The sequence below is a fragment of the Cupressus sempervirens genome, chromosome 4 (genome assembly GCF_028749045.1).
Source record: "Cupressus sempervirens isolate cs-2001-9-10 chromosome 4, ASM2874904v1, whole genome shotgun sequence".
NCBI lineage: Eukaryota > Viridiplantae > Streptophyta > Pinopsida > Cupressales > Cupressaceae > Cupressus > Cupressus sempervirens.
In genome coordinates, this window is record NC_143121.1 from 912,744,163 (window position 1) to 912,759,020 (window position 14,858).

The window sequence follows — 14,858 nt, forward strand, 5'->3', positions numbered from 1 at the left end:
ATATATACATATGTATATATATATATATATATGTATACATATATATATATGTATACATATGTATATATATATATATGTATACATATATATATATACATATATATATATATATATATATGTATATATATATATGTATACATATATATATATACATATGTATACATATATATGTATATATATATATATATATATGTATACATATATATGTATACATATATATATATATACATATGTATACATATATATCTATACATATATATATATACATATGTATACATATATATGTATAGATATATATATACATATGTATACATATATATGTATATATATATACATATGTATACATATATATGTATATATACATATATGTATATATGTACATATATACATATATGTATGTATATATGTATGTATACATGTATGTATGTGTGTATATATATATATATACATACATATATATATATATATGTATATATATATATATATGTATATATATATATATATATGTATGTATATATATATATATATATATATATGTATATATATATATATATGTATGTATATATATATATATGTATGTATATATATATATGTATATATATATATGTATATATATATATGTATATATATATATATATATATGTATATATATATATATATGTATATATATATATATATATATGTATATATAAAATTTATAAATATTATTAAAATTAAATTAGGTTTTAAATTATCATAGAATGTTTAATAAATTTAAATATTTATACTTATGTTATCTTGTATTACTTTAAAATTAACAATTTTTATAAATTTATTTTACATTATTTTACTATATTGAAGTTTGATATCTTATTTTTTTTAATTATTGGAATGTAACTAAATATTTAATTAGAAATATATTAATTTTTAAAAATTTAAATGTATTGTTTAATATAAACAAATAAATGAAATAATAAAAATTAAGAAAATATAGAGTGAACATTAAATCTAAATATTAAAAATTAATTAAACATCAAATTAAAAATCTAAATTAAATTTTCTAAATATTAAATTTCATTAGTGAAATATAATAATAAAAGTTATAAATGAAGGTAAAAACTAAAAAGGTCAAATTTTAACATAAAAACTTAAAAACTTCAAACTCACAAAATGATGTTTATAAACTTCTAATGATAAAATATTAAAAATCTATTTTTAGTTTTTTATACAAAATTTTCAAAAATATATATATTTAAATATTTTATCATAAGATTATAAATGTTTTTATGATCATAAATTTTTGTAATCAAAGTTGATATTTTATTTTATTATTTTACCTTTTTATTGTTATAATTAAATGTTTAATTAAAGACATTTAAGAATATGTTTATTTTTAAAAGATTAAATGCATAATTTTATATTAAATTAAATTAAATAATTAAAATTAAAATGAGCAAATAATAAATTGAAAAAAGAAAAAGAAATATTATATAAATATGATAATTTGAAATCAATGTTACATTGATTATGTGTAGATGTATATGATATTAAACATTGACAAAATAATGAAATAAAAATTACGTTCAAGATTGACATTAGAATAATTATTAGAAGTAAAGCTCTAGTTTATCATCATATTAGGTTAGATTTAATGTCATGTAAGATTAAGATTTGAATTAGTATAAGATAAATAATGTTAGGTTTCAATTGAAATGATGTTAGAAATCAATTGACTTAATATAATTTTTAGCATATTTAGGAGATTTTAAATATTGTATGTATCTTATCCTATATATCACTGGATCCTAATACATCAACTATGTACAATTTCATCTTGGTTCAATAAAAAAGTAACTACAGTGAAAAAGAAAGTTTTCAAAAATATTTAAATAGTTTATCTTACTTTTAACTCTTGAATAAATTAATGAGTAAATAGTTATGTCATGCATTTTAATAAATAAATTGGAAGATTATTTATGATAGTGAAGTTTTCATTTGAGATCATTAAAAGATAGATTATTTTTTTGATTGAGTTTTTAAATTATTTTAATGCTATAATCAAATATAGTGAGTTATGATTTATTAAGACAAATCATCAATCATTTTCTTAGCATTAGAGATGTTGTAAATTTGAGATAATATATTATACATAAGTAAATGAATAGAAACTAAATTATTGACAATTGAAGTATTAACATTTATTTAATAACATAAAATTTTGTAAATAATTTTAATCATTTAATTTCACTATTAAATATATTTTAAAATGTTAGTGATGTTAGATACATTTATATTTTTGAAAAGTAATTACTTAAATACATACATTTAAAAAATTCATCAAAATTTAATTTTCTTCAACTGAAAAACTAAAATCTCATAAAGCCAAATGAAATCTGAAAAACTTACTAATTTATTTTGAAAACTTTTAACCTTATTTCATAGACTTTGAAGTCCCTCTCAATAGTCCTAACATTTGGTCATAATATTCTAATAATAATAACAATAACCACTTGTATTCAAATTTATGTGGTTATTATTATTAGAATGTTATTATTATTAGAACTCCAAAAAGAGCCCTCCTTTGAGTGGTATCTTCTTTCAGCGGTTCCTTAAGAAGTGTCCTCCTTAACATGAGACTTTCTCCCTAAGCCTCTGTTATCAACTGAACTTCTAGTGAGTTCATACTCACATTATCTTCTGGCACATAAGTGACTCTCCTTTCACCATTTTGAGAAGTAGATGCCCTTTTTGGACACTTATATTCCTATCTAACCACAACTATAGCACTTCATTCCTGAGAACCTGGATCCTCTACCTGATCCACCTAACCTTCCTCCATTAGATCCCCTTCCACCGTAGCCTCCTCTGCTACTTGAGTCACCCACTTGCTCCTTAGGGTTAGACTCACCTTGGGACCTCTGGCCTTGTCCTCTATTGTTGAAGTTTCCTCTACCTCGATCATTCCTTCCACTTCTCCCTCCTTGTTGTTGATCACCCTTCCTCTTCAACTTCTCTTCAACTTTAAGAGCAAGTTGAAAACACTTCCCCAATGTATCTGGGGCCAAGAGGCTGATCTCCTCCTGTATGTTCATTCTCAGACCATTTAAATATCTTGCCACTCTTTTTGGTTTCTCCTCTTGTTTCTTTTCCCTAAGAGTTAACCTATGGAACTCCTCTGTATAGGTATTCACGTCCATCTCTCGCTGCCTCAAGCTTTGTAGCTTTTTGAACAACTACACTTCATGATCTGTAGGCAGAAATTGTTCCTTAATTTTTTCCTTCATTACTTCCCATGAAGAAATCATACTTTTATTATTTTGTATCCTTTCTCCTTGAATATAATTCCACCATGACAGAGCAAATCCTCTTAGTTTTCCTTTTGCAATCCTTACCCTATCATTCTTTGGAACTTCATTCAGCTCAAAGTGATTGGTGATTGCTTCAATCCATTCAATCATTTCCTCACTATTGAGACTACCTCCATATGTAGGTAGCTTGTCAGCAACATCTCCTCTTATTGACTTTAAAGCATGAACAAATGCCTTTTGATTTGCAGGCAATTCCGTTGGTGGATCCTGGTGTTGTTCTCCTTTTTCATCTTCACTGGCATCTTCTTCCATCTCATTCTTTTTATCCTTGTCACTGGACCCCTTCTTGAACTCCTTCAACTTCTCTTCTAGAAGTTCCTCCATCATCCTTTTTATGGCATGGTATGAGCCACAGCTTCAGCCTGTGGTTCTTTTGCAGACATACACTTCCCAGCAAGACCTTGTCTCACTCTGATACCAATATGATGAGGAGATAACAATTATAAAAACTATAATAGCTTCAAAATTGGATGGAAAGAAGAAACTGGAGAAGATTATAGGAAAAAATATCAAATATGAACAACACCTTATAGGTTACATGTGTTCATTCATGGCAAGCACATAGGGATGTTGCCTTACCAAACACATGTTTCTTCAAACTGTAGCCCATTCCTGCAAATGACCATAGAGAACATACTATACATTCCTCCTACTCGCTCTTCACCACACTCAGGCCACTTCACATGGTGTTTATGTGAGCAAGAGGCATTACTGCCCAAATTAACTTCCATAGATTCTTGTGTGAGTTTGGCTTCCTACAACAATATCTTCTACACAGAAGAAGAAGAAAAAAAAAAACAATGCTACTACTATTTTATTCAGAAACCAATAGATATGATATGCATCCCTAATCAATTTGCAGTGTGAACAAAATAAAAACCAAGTAGCAAGAAAGCACTACAGTGTTATTTATTTCATTTGTTCAAGGTAGAGTACAAATAATCTTCACAATATCTTAGCCTTCTTCCAATCAAAAATCCTCTCGCCAATGATCGACTTTGCAGAGAATATATAAACAATGAAAAATAGTTAAAACTATTTTTGTCAACCACCAGACTCATAAATGTTTTGTTTAATCCTTTAACAAAACATCAAATTCTGCCCTAAGACATTAAAATGTGCCCTAAACATCAATTATTTACTAAGTGATATTTCTATTAAAATATGCCCTAAAATGATAAAATATGCCCTAAAACATATAAGTACCCCTGATAAACAATACAAAAATATTATTTCTGTAGTTGCTCCTGTAGCACTAAGATGATAACCACTCAAGCCAAAGAGAACACAAATCAAATTCTTATGAGTTTTCCAAATTTCATCCTCAGAAGGATATGGCAATTCGCAAGGATGGCATTAAAGGATCAGTTCCATCATACTTTGATTTGTTGTTGAGTATAATTGGTTGCACAGATTTGGGCAACCTTTATAGTTTCATACTTGGATATTTGATTAAACATTTATTTAAGAAGCCTCAAAGTATGATGTTTGTCCTTTCATTTTAAATGTTGAAGATGATATCTAGATTTCATATGTTGAGGTTAGAATGACCAACACAAATTTCTACAATGAAGTATATTCTAAGTATATCAAAATGGTGTAATGGGTTCCTAAGGAATTAATGAGATTGATTTGGGATCTCAACATTTTGGTACAAATGGGGATTAATTCAATGCTCAAAAGTTTGATTGTGTGAGGACGAGAAAATCTTGGGACATGAGGACTTGTAATGTCCCTTAATCTGAAATATTAAATTAAAAAATATATTTTTTAATATTAGTCATTAATATTAATAATTAAGATTTAGCATTTAAATATTAGTCCTAAATGGTAGAAATAATATTCAAATGTTAAACTTTACTAAGTTTCAATGGGAAAGATAGGTTATCTGTGAGAACTAAATTAATGGACAGGTAATGGGAAACATTTTGTTTTAGGAAACAGAATGACACTGAGAGGAACATTTTGGAAAATTTACAAATGTTTTCACATTGTTTCAAATAGGGGGTTATGAAATCATTTCACCAATGAGAAAATTGTCTAGTGATTTACCAAGATGCTAAGTGATAGGACGATGGAAAATTAAGATACGTCATTTGATTACTTGTAGAAAAGAGATTATCCATGATGCAACTTACATGAGGAATAAGGAACTATTTGATGAGTTCTATCATTTTCAATACTTCAATGACCCATATTTGATTTGCCAAACAAATTTACAAGGATTTTCTCTTCGATTTCTAGCCGGTTTAGTGGATCATTATCACTTCTAAAATAATATCTATGAAAAACCTCTAGCCTTAGAACTCTTTGCTAACAAAAGCTTGCTCAAAAACCCATTTGCTAGTAGGATACATTGCTCTAATACCGTTGCAATATATTGTCCAAAAAAATTAGTCCAACTTTCTAAATTTTCATAATAATTTCATCAAACAATTTGCACAATCATTTCATTAGATAATTTTCTCACAATCTTATTGTTGTCACTACACCATAAATCTTTATTAGAAAAGTTATCAAATGTAGATGCTAATAACATTATGCCCTTAGTTGAGTATGTAACATACCAATTTCCCAACTATTAGAAACATTAATAAATTACAACAATTGACATTTCTTTTCACTTTCTTCTAAAACGAATTAGATACAACAACTACTCTACACAATCAATTGAAAGAGTTTAACAACTACAATAGAATTAATTGCTTCTATCTAAGTGGAAAGTAAATTATTGAATTAACTGCTTAAGGGAAAGGAAATAACTAAATTAACTGCAGAAACATAAAGTTCATAAAAGTAAAATACATGCTATAGGAAGGTGGAAATTATGTAGTACTGAATGTATTTGTCCAAGCATTTGCATCTAGTGGAGAGGAGAGGCATTTTCAAGGGCTTGACCTCCCAATCGTGGACCCTTAGTATCCCAACACAATTTATACCAAGAAAGGCCCTCCCTACTTGGGAATAGGCATGGGACACCCTATCCTGCCATTAAGCATCATGGTCTTAGAGTGTTAGCTAGGTCCAAGATACCTTCCTCTAACCTATTTACCAACAACTAGCAACCTAGCCTCTAGTGATCACAACAACAAGCATATCACTAAACCTACCTAGGCTAGGGATGTATATGGACACGTTGTGCCCAATCACCCACCGCTCGACTAGACAAATTTACACAATTTAATCACCATGAACTAACTAGTTATGACAGTTTTGCTTAAGCTTATTATTATTTTATTTGTCTTTGATCTTCATCTCTTAACTTGCAAGTATAACCCGTTATAGCTTTGGCATAACCCACACTCTTCATCTCGACCTTGCTGGTCTTTCTGGATGAATCCCAGTGTGGTTATAGCATTGATCATTCTTATTTCATCACAATTTGAAACTCTTTTTGTACTTGATCTCGTCTTATAACAATCATTCATAAGTAAATCTTTAAGTTCTTATAACAATTGTTGAACTCTATAAAGAGTATTCCTTATCTCAAAGACATACAAAATAAATGCCTAAGTATAAGTCTACGTCAGATTTAAAATCCTTCAAACATCAAAGTTCTAAAAACAAAAATATAATCTTGCAGAGGTAGTGTAACATACAGGCTCCTCGTGCAATGGTATTACCAATCAAATGTACAATGAAATGGTTGATCCTTTGGTGTCATGCTCTAACTATAATTTCTAGGAAAAACTTCGTCAATTTTCCGCCAAGATTTCAAAGCTTGTCATGTAAGAATTAAAAATGAGAAATATGGAGGAATAAATGACCTGAGAAAGATTGTCTCCTTGCTTTACTGGAGAGCTAAGCCTCCTATTATGACTCCTTGTTGGGGATTGAACAATCAATTATCAATGACTCATGACAGTCGTTGAGCTTACAATATATGTGCCTCAAGAAATATGATTCATGCCTATGTATCTAACAACTAACTATGAAAATCCAATGCTTATACATGACACTAAAGGAACAACAATATCTAGTGCAAATAAACTCGTTGTAAAAAAATGTGCAACTCAATGCTACTATTAACGATAGAAAGCAAAGAGAATAGTTAAAAAATAAAATCAAGAGTGGTGCTCACAAGTGAGATTAGAGACTACTTGGAAAACATCCATCACATATGATAAGCTTGTTTCTTGCAACCGCATGCTCGACGATTAGCAACAAGAAAATGTGGCACCAAAATATGTTACATTCAAGAGCCATACAAGGTGGTCGATAAAGTAATGACTCCAAAATAAAATAGGTCGCTGATAAAGTAATGGGTCAATGACACATAGCCCAAGTTTGGAATTTAAATCATTAACATAAGTTGGAAATAAGAGTTCTTTTAATGTTTTAATATATGGGTATCATTTGCACCCACCCATACTTGCATATGTAAGTATACATATGCACACGTAATATTCCAAGTATGTCTATATTATGTATAAGACATATACTTTCATAAGAATTATAAGGAATATACATATGTATACGTGTGTATGTATATATATGTACACGCATGTGTAGGTACTATTAAAGTTGTAGCTTCAGTGTAGGTATTGTTATTGATAAATCATCATTTCCTAAACACACACACACACACACACACACACACACACACACACACACACATAGGGGATTGAACAATCAATTATCAATGGCTCAAGACAGTTGTCGAGCTTACAATATATGTGCCTCGAGAAATATGATTCACGCCTATGTATCTAACAACTAACTATGAAAATCCAAAGCTTATACATGACAATAAAGGAACAACAATATCTAGTGCAAATAAACTCACTGTAAAATATGTGCAACTCAATGCTACTATTAATGACATAAAGCAGAGAGAATAGTTAAAAAATAAAATCAAGAGTGGTGCTCACAAGTGAGATTAAAGATTGCTTGGAAAACATCCATCACATATGACAAGCTTGTCTCTTACAACCACATGCTTGACAACTAGCAAGAAGAAAAGGTTGCACCAAAATATGTTACATTCAAGAGCAATACAAGGTGGTCAATAAAGTAATGACTCCAAAATAAAATAGGTTGTTGATAAGTAATGGGTAGATGACATATAGCCCAAGTTTGGAATTTAAATCATTAACATAAGTCGAAAATAAGAGTTCTTTTAATGTTTTAATATATGGGTATCATTTGCACCCACCCATACTTGCATATGTAAGTATACATATGCACATGTAATATTCCAAGTATGTCTATATTATGTATAAGACATATACTTTCATAAGAATTATAAGGAATATACACATGTATACGTGTGTATGTGTATATATGTACACACGTGTAGGTACTGTTAAAGTTTTAGCTTCAGTGTAGGCATTGTTATTGATAAACACAAACACACACACACACACACACACACACACACACACACACATACACAAGAGATTGAACACTCAATTATCAATGGCTCATGACAGTCGTTGAGCTTACAATATATGTGCCTCGAGAAATATGATTCATGCCTATATATCTAACAACTAACTATGAAAATCCAATGCTTATACATGACACTAAAGGAACAACAATATCTAGTGCAAATAAACTCATTGTAAAATATGTGCAACTCAATGCTACTATTAACAATAGAAAGTAGAGAGAACAGCTAAAAAATGAAATCAAGAGTGGTACTCGAAAGTGAGATTAGAGACTACTTGGAAAACATCCATCACATATGATAAGCTTGTCTCTTGCAACCGCACGCTCGACAACTAGCAAGAAGAAAAGGTGGCACCAAAATATGTTACATTCAAGAGCCATACAAGGTGGTCAATAAACTAATGAGCCCAAAATAAAATAGGTTGTTGATAAAGTAATGGGTCGATGACACATAGCCCAAGTTTGGAATTTAAATCATTAGCATAAGTTGGAAATAAGAGTTCTTTTAATGTTTTAATATATGGGTATCATTTGCACCCACCCATACTTGCATATGTAAGTATACATATGCACATGTAATATTCCAAGTATGTCTATATTATGTATAAGACATATACTTTCATAAGAATTATAAGGAATATACGCATGTATACATGTGGATGTATATACATGTTCACGCATGTGTAGGTACTGTTAAAATTGTAGCTTCAATGTAGGTATTATTATTGATAAATCATCATTTCCCATGCACATGCACACGCACGCGTGCACACACACACACACACACACACACACACACACACACACACACACACACACAGGGGATTGTACAATCAATTATCAATGGCTCATGACAGTCGTCGAGCTTACAATATATGTGCCTCAAGAAATATGATTCACGCCTATGTATCTAACAAATAACTATGAAAATCCAATGGTTATACATGACACTAAAGGAACAACAATATCTAGTGCAAATAAACTCACTGTAAAATAAGTGCAACTGAATGCTACTATTAACGATAGAAAGTAGAGAGAACAGTTAAAAAATAAAATCAAGAGTAGTGCTTGCAAATGAGATTAGAGCTAGTTGGAAAGCATCCATCACATATGATAAGCTTGTCTCTTGCAACCGCATGCTCGACGACTAGCAAGAAGAAAAGGTAGCACCAAAATATGTTACATTCAAGAGCCATACAAGGTGGTCAATAAAGTAATGACTCCAAAATAAAATAGGTCGCTAATAAAGTAGTGGGTCGATGACACATAGCCCAAGTTTGGAATTTAAATCATTAACATAAGTTGGAAATAAGAGTTATTTTAATGTTTTAATATATGGGTATCATTTGCACCCACCCATACTTGCATATGTAAGTATACATATGCACATGTAATATTCCAAGTATGTCTATATTATGTATAAGACATATAGTTTCATAAGAATTATAAGGAATATACGCATGTATACGTGTGTATGTATATATATGTACACACGTGTAGGTATTGTTAAAGTTGTAGCTTCAATGTAGGTATTGTTATTGATAAATCATCATTTCCTACACGCGCGCGCGCGCGCAAGTGTAGGTACTATTAAAGTTGTAGCTTCAGTGTAGGTATTGTTATTGATAAATCATCATTTCCTACACACACACACACACACAAAATTATTATTTATGTTAATATTATACTATTAAGTGGTGATTACACCATAGAAACATGTCTCTTCATAAGACATCTCTCATATGAGATCTAAATCTACATTTGGAACATATCAATAACAATAGCCATATTAATAAATTTGCAGAAAAGATCTATGCTAAATAACAAGTACCACAGTATCCTTATATTAAAACATGCCTTGCTCCGACAAGAAGCTCTAAAGTCGCTTATAAACATAAAGGTAATAATTTGTTCTAGTTGATTATTTCATTATTTGATTAAGTGTGTTGACCAACTTATTCATAGTGATCACTTGGTATGATCTTGCTTGCCTAGTCTAGCTTCCTTGACCAAGATGGCTTATAACCCATACATGTCAACCCATAGGCAAATTGATGTCCCTTACCCAAACCCTTCTCTGGCAATGTTTCCCCCCCTTCAATGTGCTCTTGCAAAAGAGATTTTTTCATGATAATAACATATTCCTCAACATAAATCAAAGCTAATATAACATGTTATAATTTTTTTAAAACATCATAATGACTAGCTACCATTTCACTTTCCATGAATTTATAATGCGTAACCAACTTTTTCATAATTTCAAGATAACAAATTATCATAATATCATAACAATTAACGAACATGTCATCTTCACATGAAATTATAATGAGTAGCCATATTTCTATTTCACGTGATCATATTGTTTAACTAATTTTATCAATCAACTCACTTCACATGAAATCCCAATGGCTATAAGAATATTTTTTAATTAGGTAAAATTTGGGATGTAACAGAGTATAAGAAAAATATGCACAACAAATTCTAATTGAGAAATAAATTTGATATCATATGGTGACTACACTATTATCACACAAAGCTTATCATTTGAAAATATTAATATCTTATTTGCTGCCATCTTCAGCCTTCCAAATAAAACAAGTAACAGTTCTTAAACTCCAAATGCAAAATTATCACATAGAGCTTATCATTTGAAAATATCAATATCTTATTTGCTGCCATCTTCAAACTTTCAAATAAATCAAACAACAATTCTTAAACTCCAAATACAAAATTATCACATAGAACTTATCATTTGAAAATATTAATATCTTGCTTGCTGCAATCTTCAAACTTCCAAACAAAACAAAAAATAACTCATAAACTCCAAATAATCCATGGGAGTAAGGGCAAAAAAGACATGCATGAACAATTGCACATCAAACTTTAGGGCTAGTTACTAACTTGTCAAATGCTGCAATGACTTCTCTTTGACCCCTACAATGTGTTGCAGTGGACTTCCATCCCCTCTTTAACCTATGATGAAAAGACTTTATGACTGATTTGTGCCTCAGATCACTTTCTTTGAGATTTAAGGTTTCCCTTGGGTCCATGGGTATGCTACCACTCAGCAGATAAGTATAAATTTTATTTATTTTTTTTAATATTTTCACCATTGGCACATACCACAAAACAAATTAATTATTTGCTAATAAATCTCAATGAATTGATACTTGAAATTCCATTGCTTACAATTGTCAACAATTTTAGTTTCTGTGTAAAATGCAAATGTGAATCCTCAGAGAATCCACTATTAAATTGATAAGGAAAAAGTCTTCCATCTCCAAAGTCAAATACCCATAAATTTCCCATTCTAGGGTTTCAATTTAAACTAGGAGTCCAGAATTTGTGAAAAAAAAAAGGTAATAAATTTTAAATGCACCTTTATTGAAATAATAGTTCTTTAGACTAATATAAAGTGATTAAATCACTTTATCAAAAATGAATTTAAAAAAAGTTGCCTGCAACATTAATTTAAGGCAACTTTTTAAAAATAATTAACTTATTCCCTTTTTAATACTCCAGATCAACATACAGGGGAAATAAATAGGCTAGTGGAACTTCCCCAAATGCCCAAGTCGAAGAATAGGACATTCTAAATGTATCCTGTCATAACCACAAGACCAAATTTTAAAATGTATGCATGTATAACTAGACAGTCAATGCCTACAATGCATGAGATCATATTTACATCATCCTTGGTTTTGGTAGGTAAACAATTGGGGTAGAGTCTGCTGGGTTTGAACTCCGGTCTTTCTGCTGGTAAAGGTACAAAATTTACAACCCCAACAAGATCCAATGGACTTCAGTATGGGCATTTACATCCACATATCATAGGAAACTGCTTTCATGTTTGGAGATTCCAGAAGTAACAATAGAGATTGGTGAGCCATGCACCTGGATGCGTTCCCACTAACTCTCAGAAGTTAGAACAAACCTGTGCCAAAGAGAAATGAACAATTTTCCTGTACAAAGACCATAAAGGTCACTAAGATTTTCTTTCAACAAGTGACATACACTCAGTATTCTTCATAATCATATTCATATTCAACTTCGTGTCCATACTGCAGTTTGTATGGTTGGAACTGTTCATTATCCAATCCATCAGCACCTTCAATGTCAAAATCACCACCTTCGAGCTCATCTTCCATGTTTGGGTCAGTTTTCTCTTCTTTGAACTCAACACCCTCTTCTTTGTAATCAATTGCATTTCCTTGAGTCCCTTCACCTTGTAGAGCTTGTCTTTTTGAATTTTTAAAGTCAGCGGACTCTTCATCTTTCCACAAGACAGAATGGGTTCTCTTCACATCTCCAGCTGATGATTGGTTCTGTATACCTTTTCCTTCATCTGATGTCTGTGTGACATTCTTTTTCTGTTGATAGGACAGTAAAATGATGTTAGATATATGGCAAAGGAAGACAGTTACCTAAATATGGTTGGACAGAGGTCTGAAGAATGTACATTGTCTTCAAAAAGCCTTTCAAGTACATCGTAGTTGACTTTTGAACTTAGTTTCTGTCATACACAAAATGATTGTAAGATGGATAAACAAGTTGTAGATATATTTGAATTGAAAATATAATTCAAACAAATAGATGTTAGGATTTACATTAAAAATCTACACTGCAACAAAAGAAACAGCATGTTTTAATTTGAATTCAATGACAGTACATCCTTCAAATCTTGTTATTAACACTCATGGAGATGTCTTATTTCAATGGCAAACTTTTGACTTCCAAAGAGAAGAAAATATCCTGTAGAAGTCTTGCTGATTTTTTATCAGGTTGCAACCAAACATTTTCTAACAATTTGATTGGCTTGTTAGCATATTAACCTTCATAAAAGGTTCTTTACAAGCTAAACACAGTAATTGCATCTCCAAGGACTCATTAAAGATTAGAAATACATTGCAATGACATTTTACCTTTTTCTCAAGCATCTGACGAGTAGCTTCAGCTGCTGACTGGGGTGGCACTTTGTTCTTTGCTTCTTCAGCTCGTTTACGCTGCTTATCCTGCATATAAGATTTTAAAAACATATAATTTATCTTCTGGCACAAGATGTGTCCTACTGAACCTCACCTATTATAAAAGATAAATCAAGTGCATGAAGAAAAAAACCAAATTAGATTTAAGTTTATTGTTGCTTCCTCAACGATAACCACATAGGCACAGACCCAGAAAAAGTACTGTAAATGCAGATATTAGATTTAATGCCAAACAAAGATAATAAAATTCTATTATACATGCTTGGATTTTATGGTGAATTATAGATGTCTTTATTAAGCCTTTCACTTGACAAATATTGAACTGTCTGTATGCTACCACCATAACTATTGCAGGGTTAATTAATTAGCCAATGCTACACTTTGGATAGCCAAAGAAAAGAAATCAGCATTAAAATCTAAATAGCATTTGTATCAAAATGACAAAGGATGATACTGTAAGTTTTCTGATACACGATCAACTATGTCGAGAAATAGTCACAATATATCTAAAAAGCTCATTTCACTGTCGAGACTCTAGTTCAATCTTGATAAACAATCATGGGCCTAAGTTGGTTCTAATTGGAATCCCCGTCAAACTTCTGAATGTACAGCTTCCCTTCTCTTCATAATGTACTGCATGTCTTGGAGTACAGTCATTGTGGGAAATTCTTCTCAAAAATCACCAGAAACAAGATAAATGAATTAAAATGTTTTATTCCACATTATTTGAATCTATTGTGAAAATACTAATCAGATATTATCTTTGTTTTGGATGACTTGGGTAGGAGGAACCAAGAGTAAACCTCAATATATGGCCAAATATGTGACAAAGGGCCACACCTAAGAGGGTGGTTCTGCTTGAAGATTTCAAGAGTGCATGGTTATACAGAGAGGAGGGGATGCATGTGAATTAGTATAACAGTTATTACAAAATTAGACTCTATGAATCACAATACCATTACTCACTAAATTCCAACAATCATTCACAAGAACACTATGACACAATGTTTTACATGAAAACCCTAATGGGAGAAAACCTTGACAAATCAATGACTTAAAATATTTTTTATTTTACAAACTTGTAGGCACCAACCACTAAGTTTATGAGCACTGACTCCCTCTACTAAGCACCAAC

At 30.5% G+C, this 14,858-nt stretch overlaps 1 protein-coding gene across 1 annotated transcript in view; it reads right to left on the reverse strand.

The window, feature by feature from the left end:
* Positions 1 to 12,096: 12,096 nt before the first annotated feature.
* The window catches only part of LOC149564370 (Cyclin/Brf1-like TBP-binding protein), a 272,701-nt gene continuing 269,939 nt past the window's right edge, over positions 12,097 to 14,858 (reverse strand). The window contains exons 17-19 of the mRNA XM_089827430.1: positions 13,661 to 13,750; positions 13,198 to 13,251; positions 12,097 to 13,108 (exon numbers count right to left, since the gene is read on the reverse strand). Of these exons, the coding sequence (XP_089683556.1) occupies positions 12,755 to 13,108; positions 13,198 to 13,251; positions 13,661 to 13,750 (498 nt within the window). The 3' untranslated portion in view covers positions 12,097 to 12,754. The remainder of the gene's footprint in view (positions 13,109 to 13,197; positions 13,252 to 13,660; positions 13,751 to 14,858) is intronic.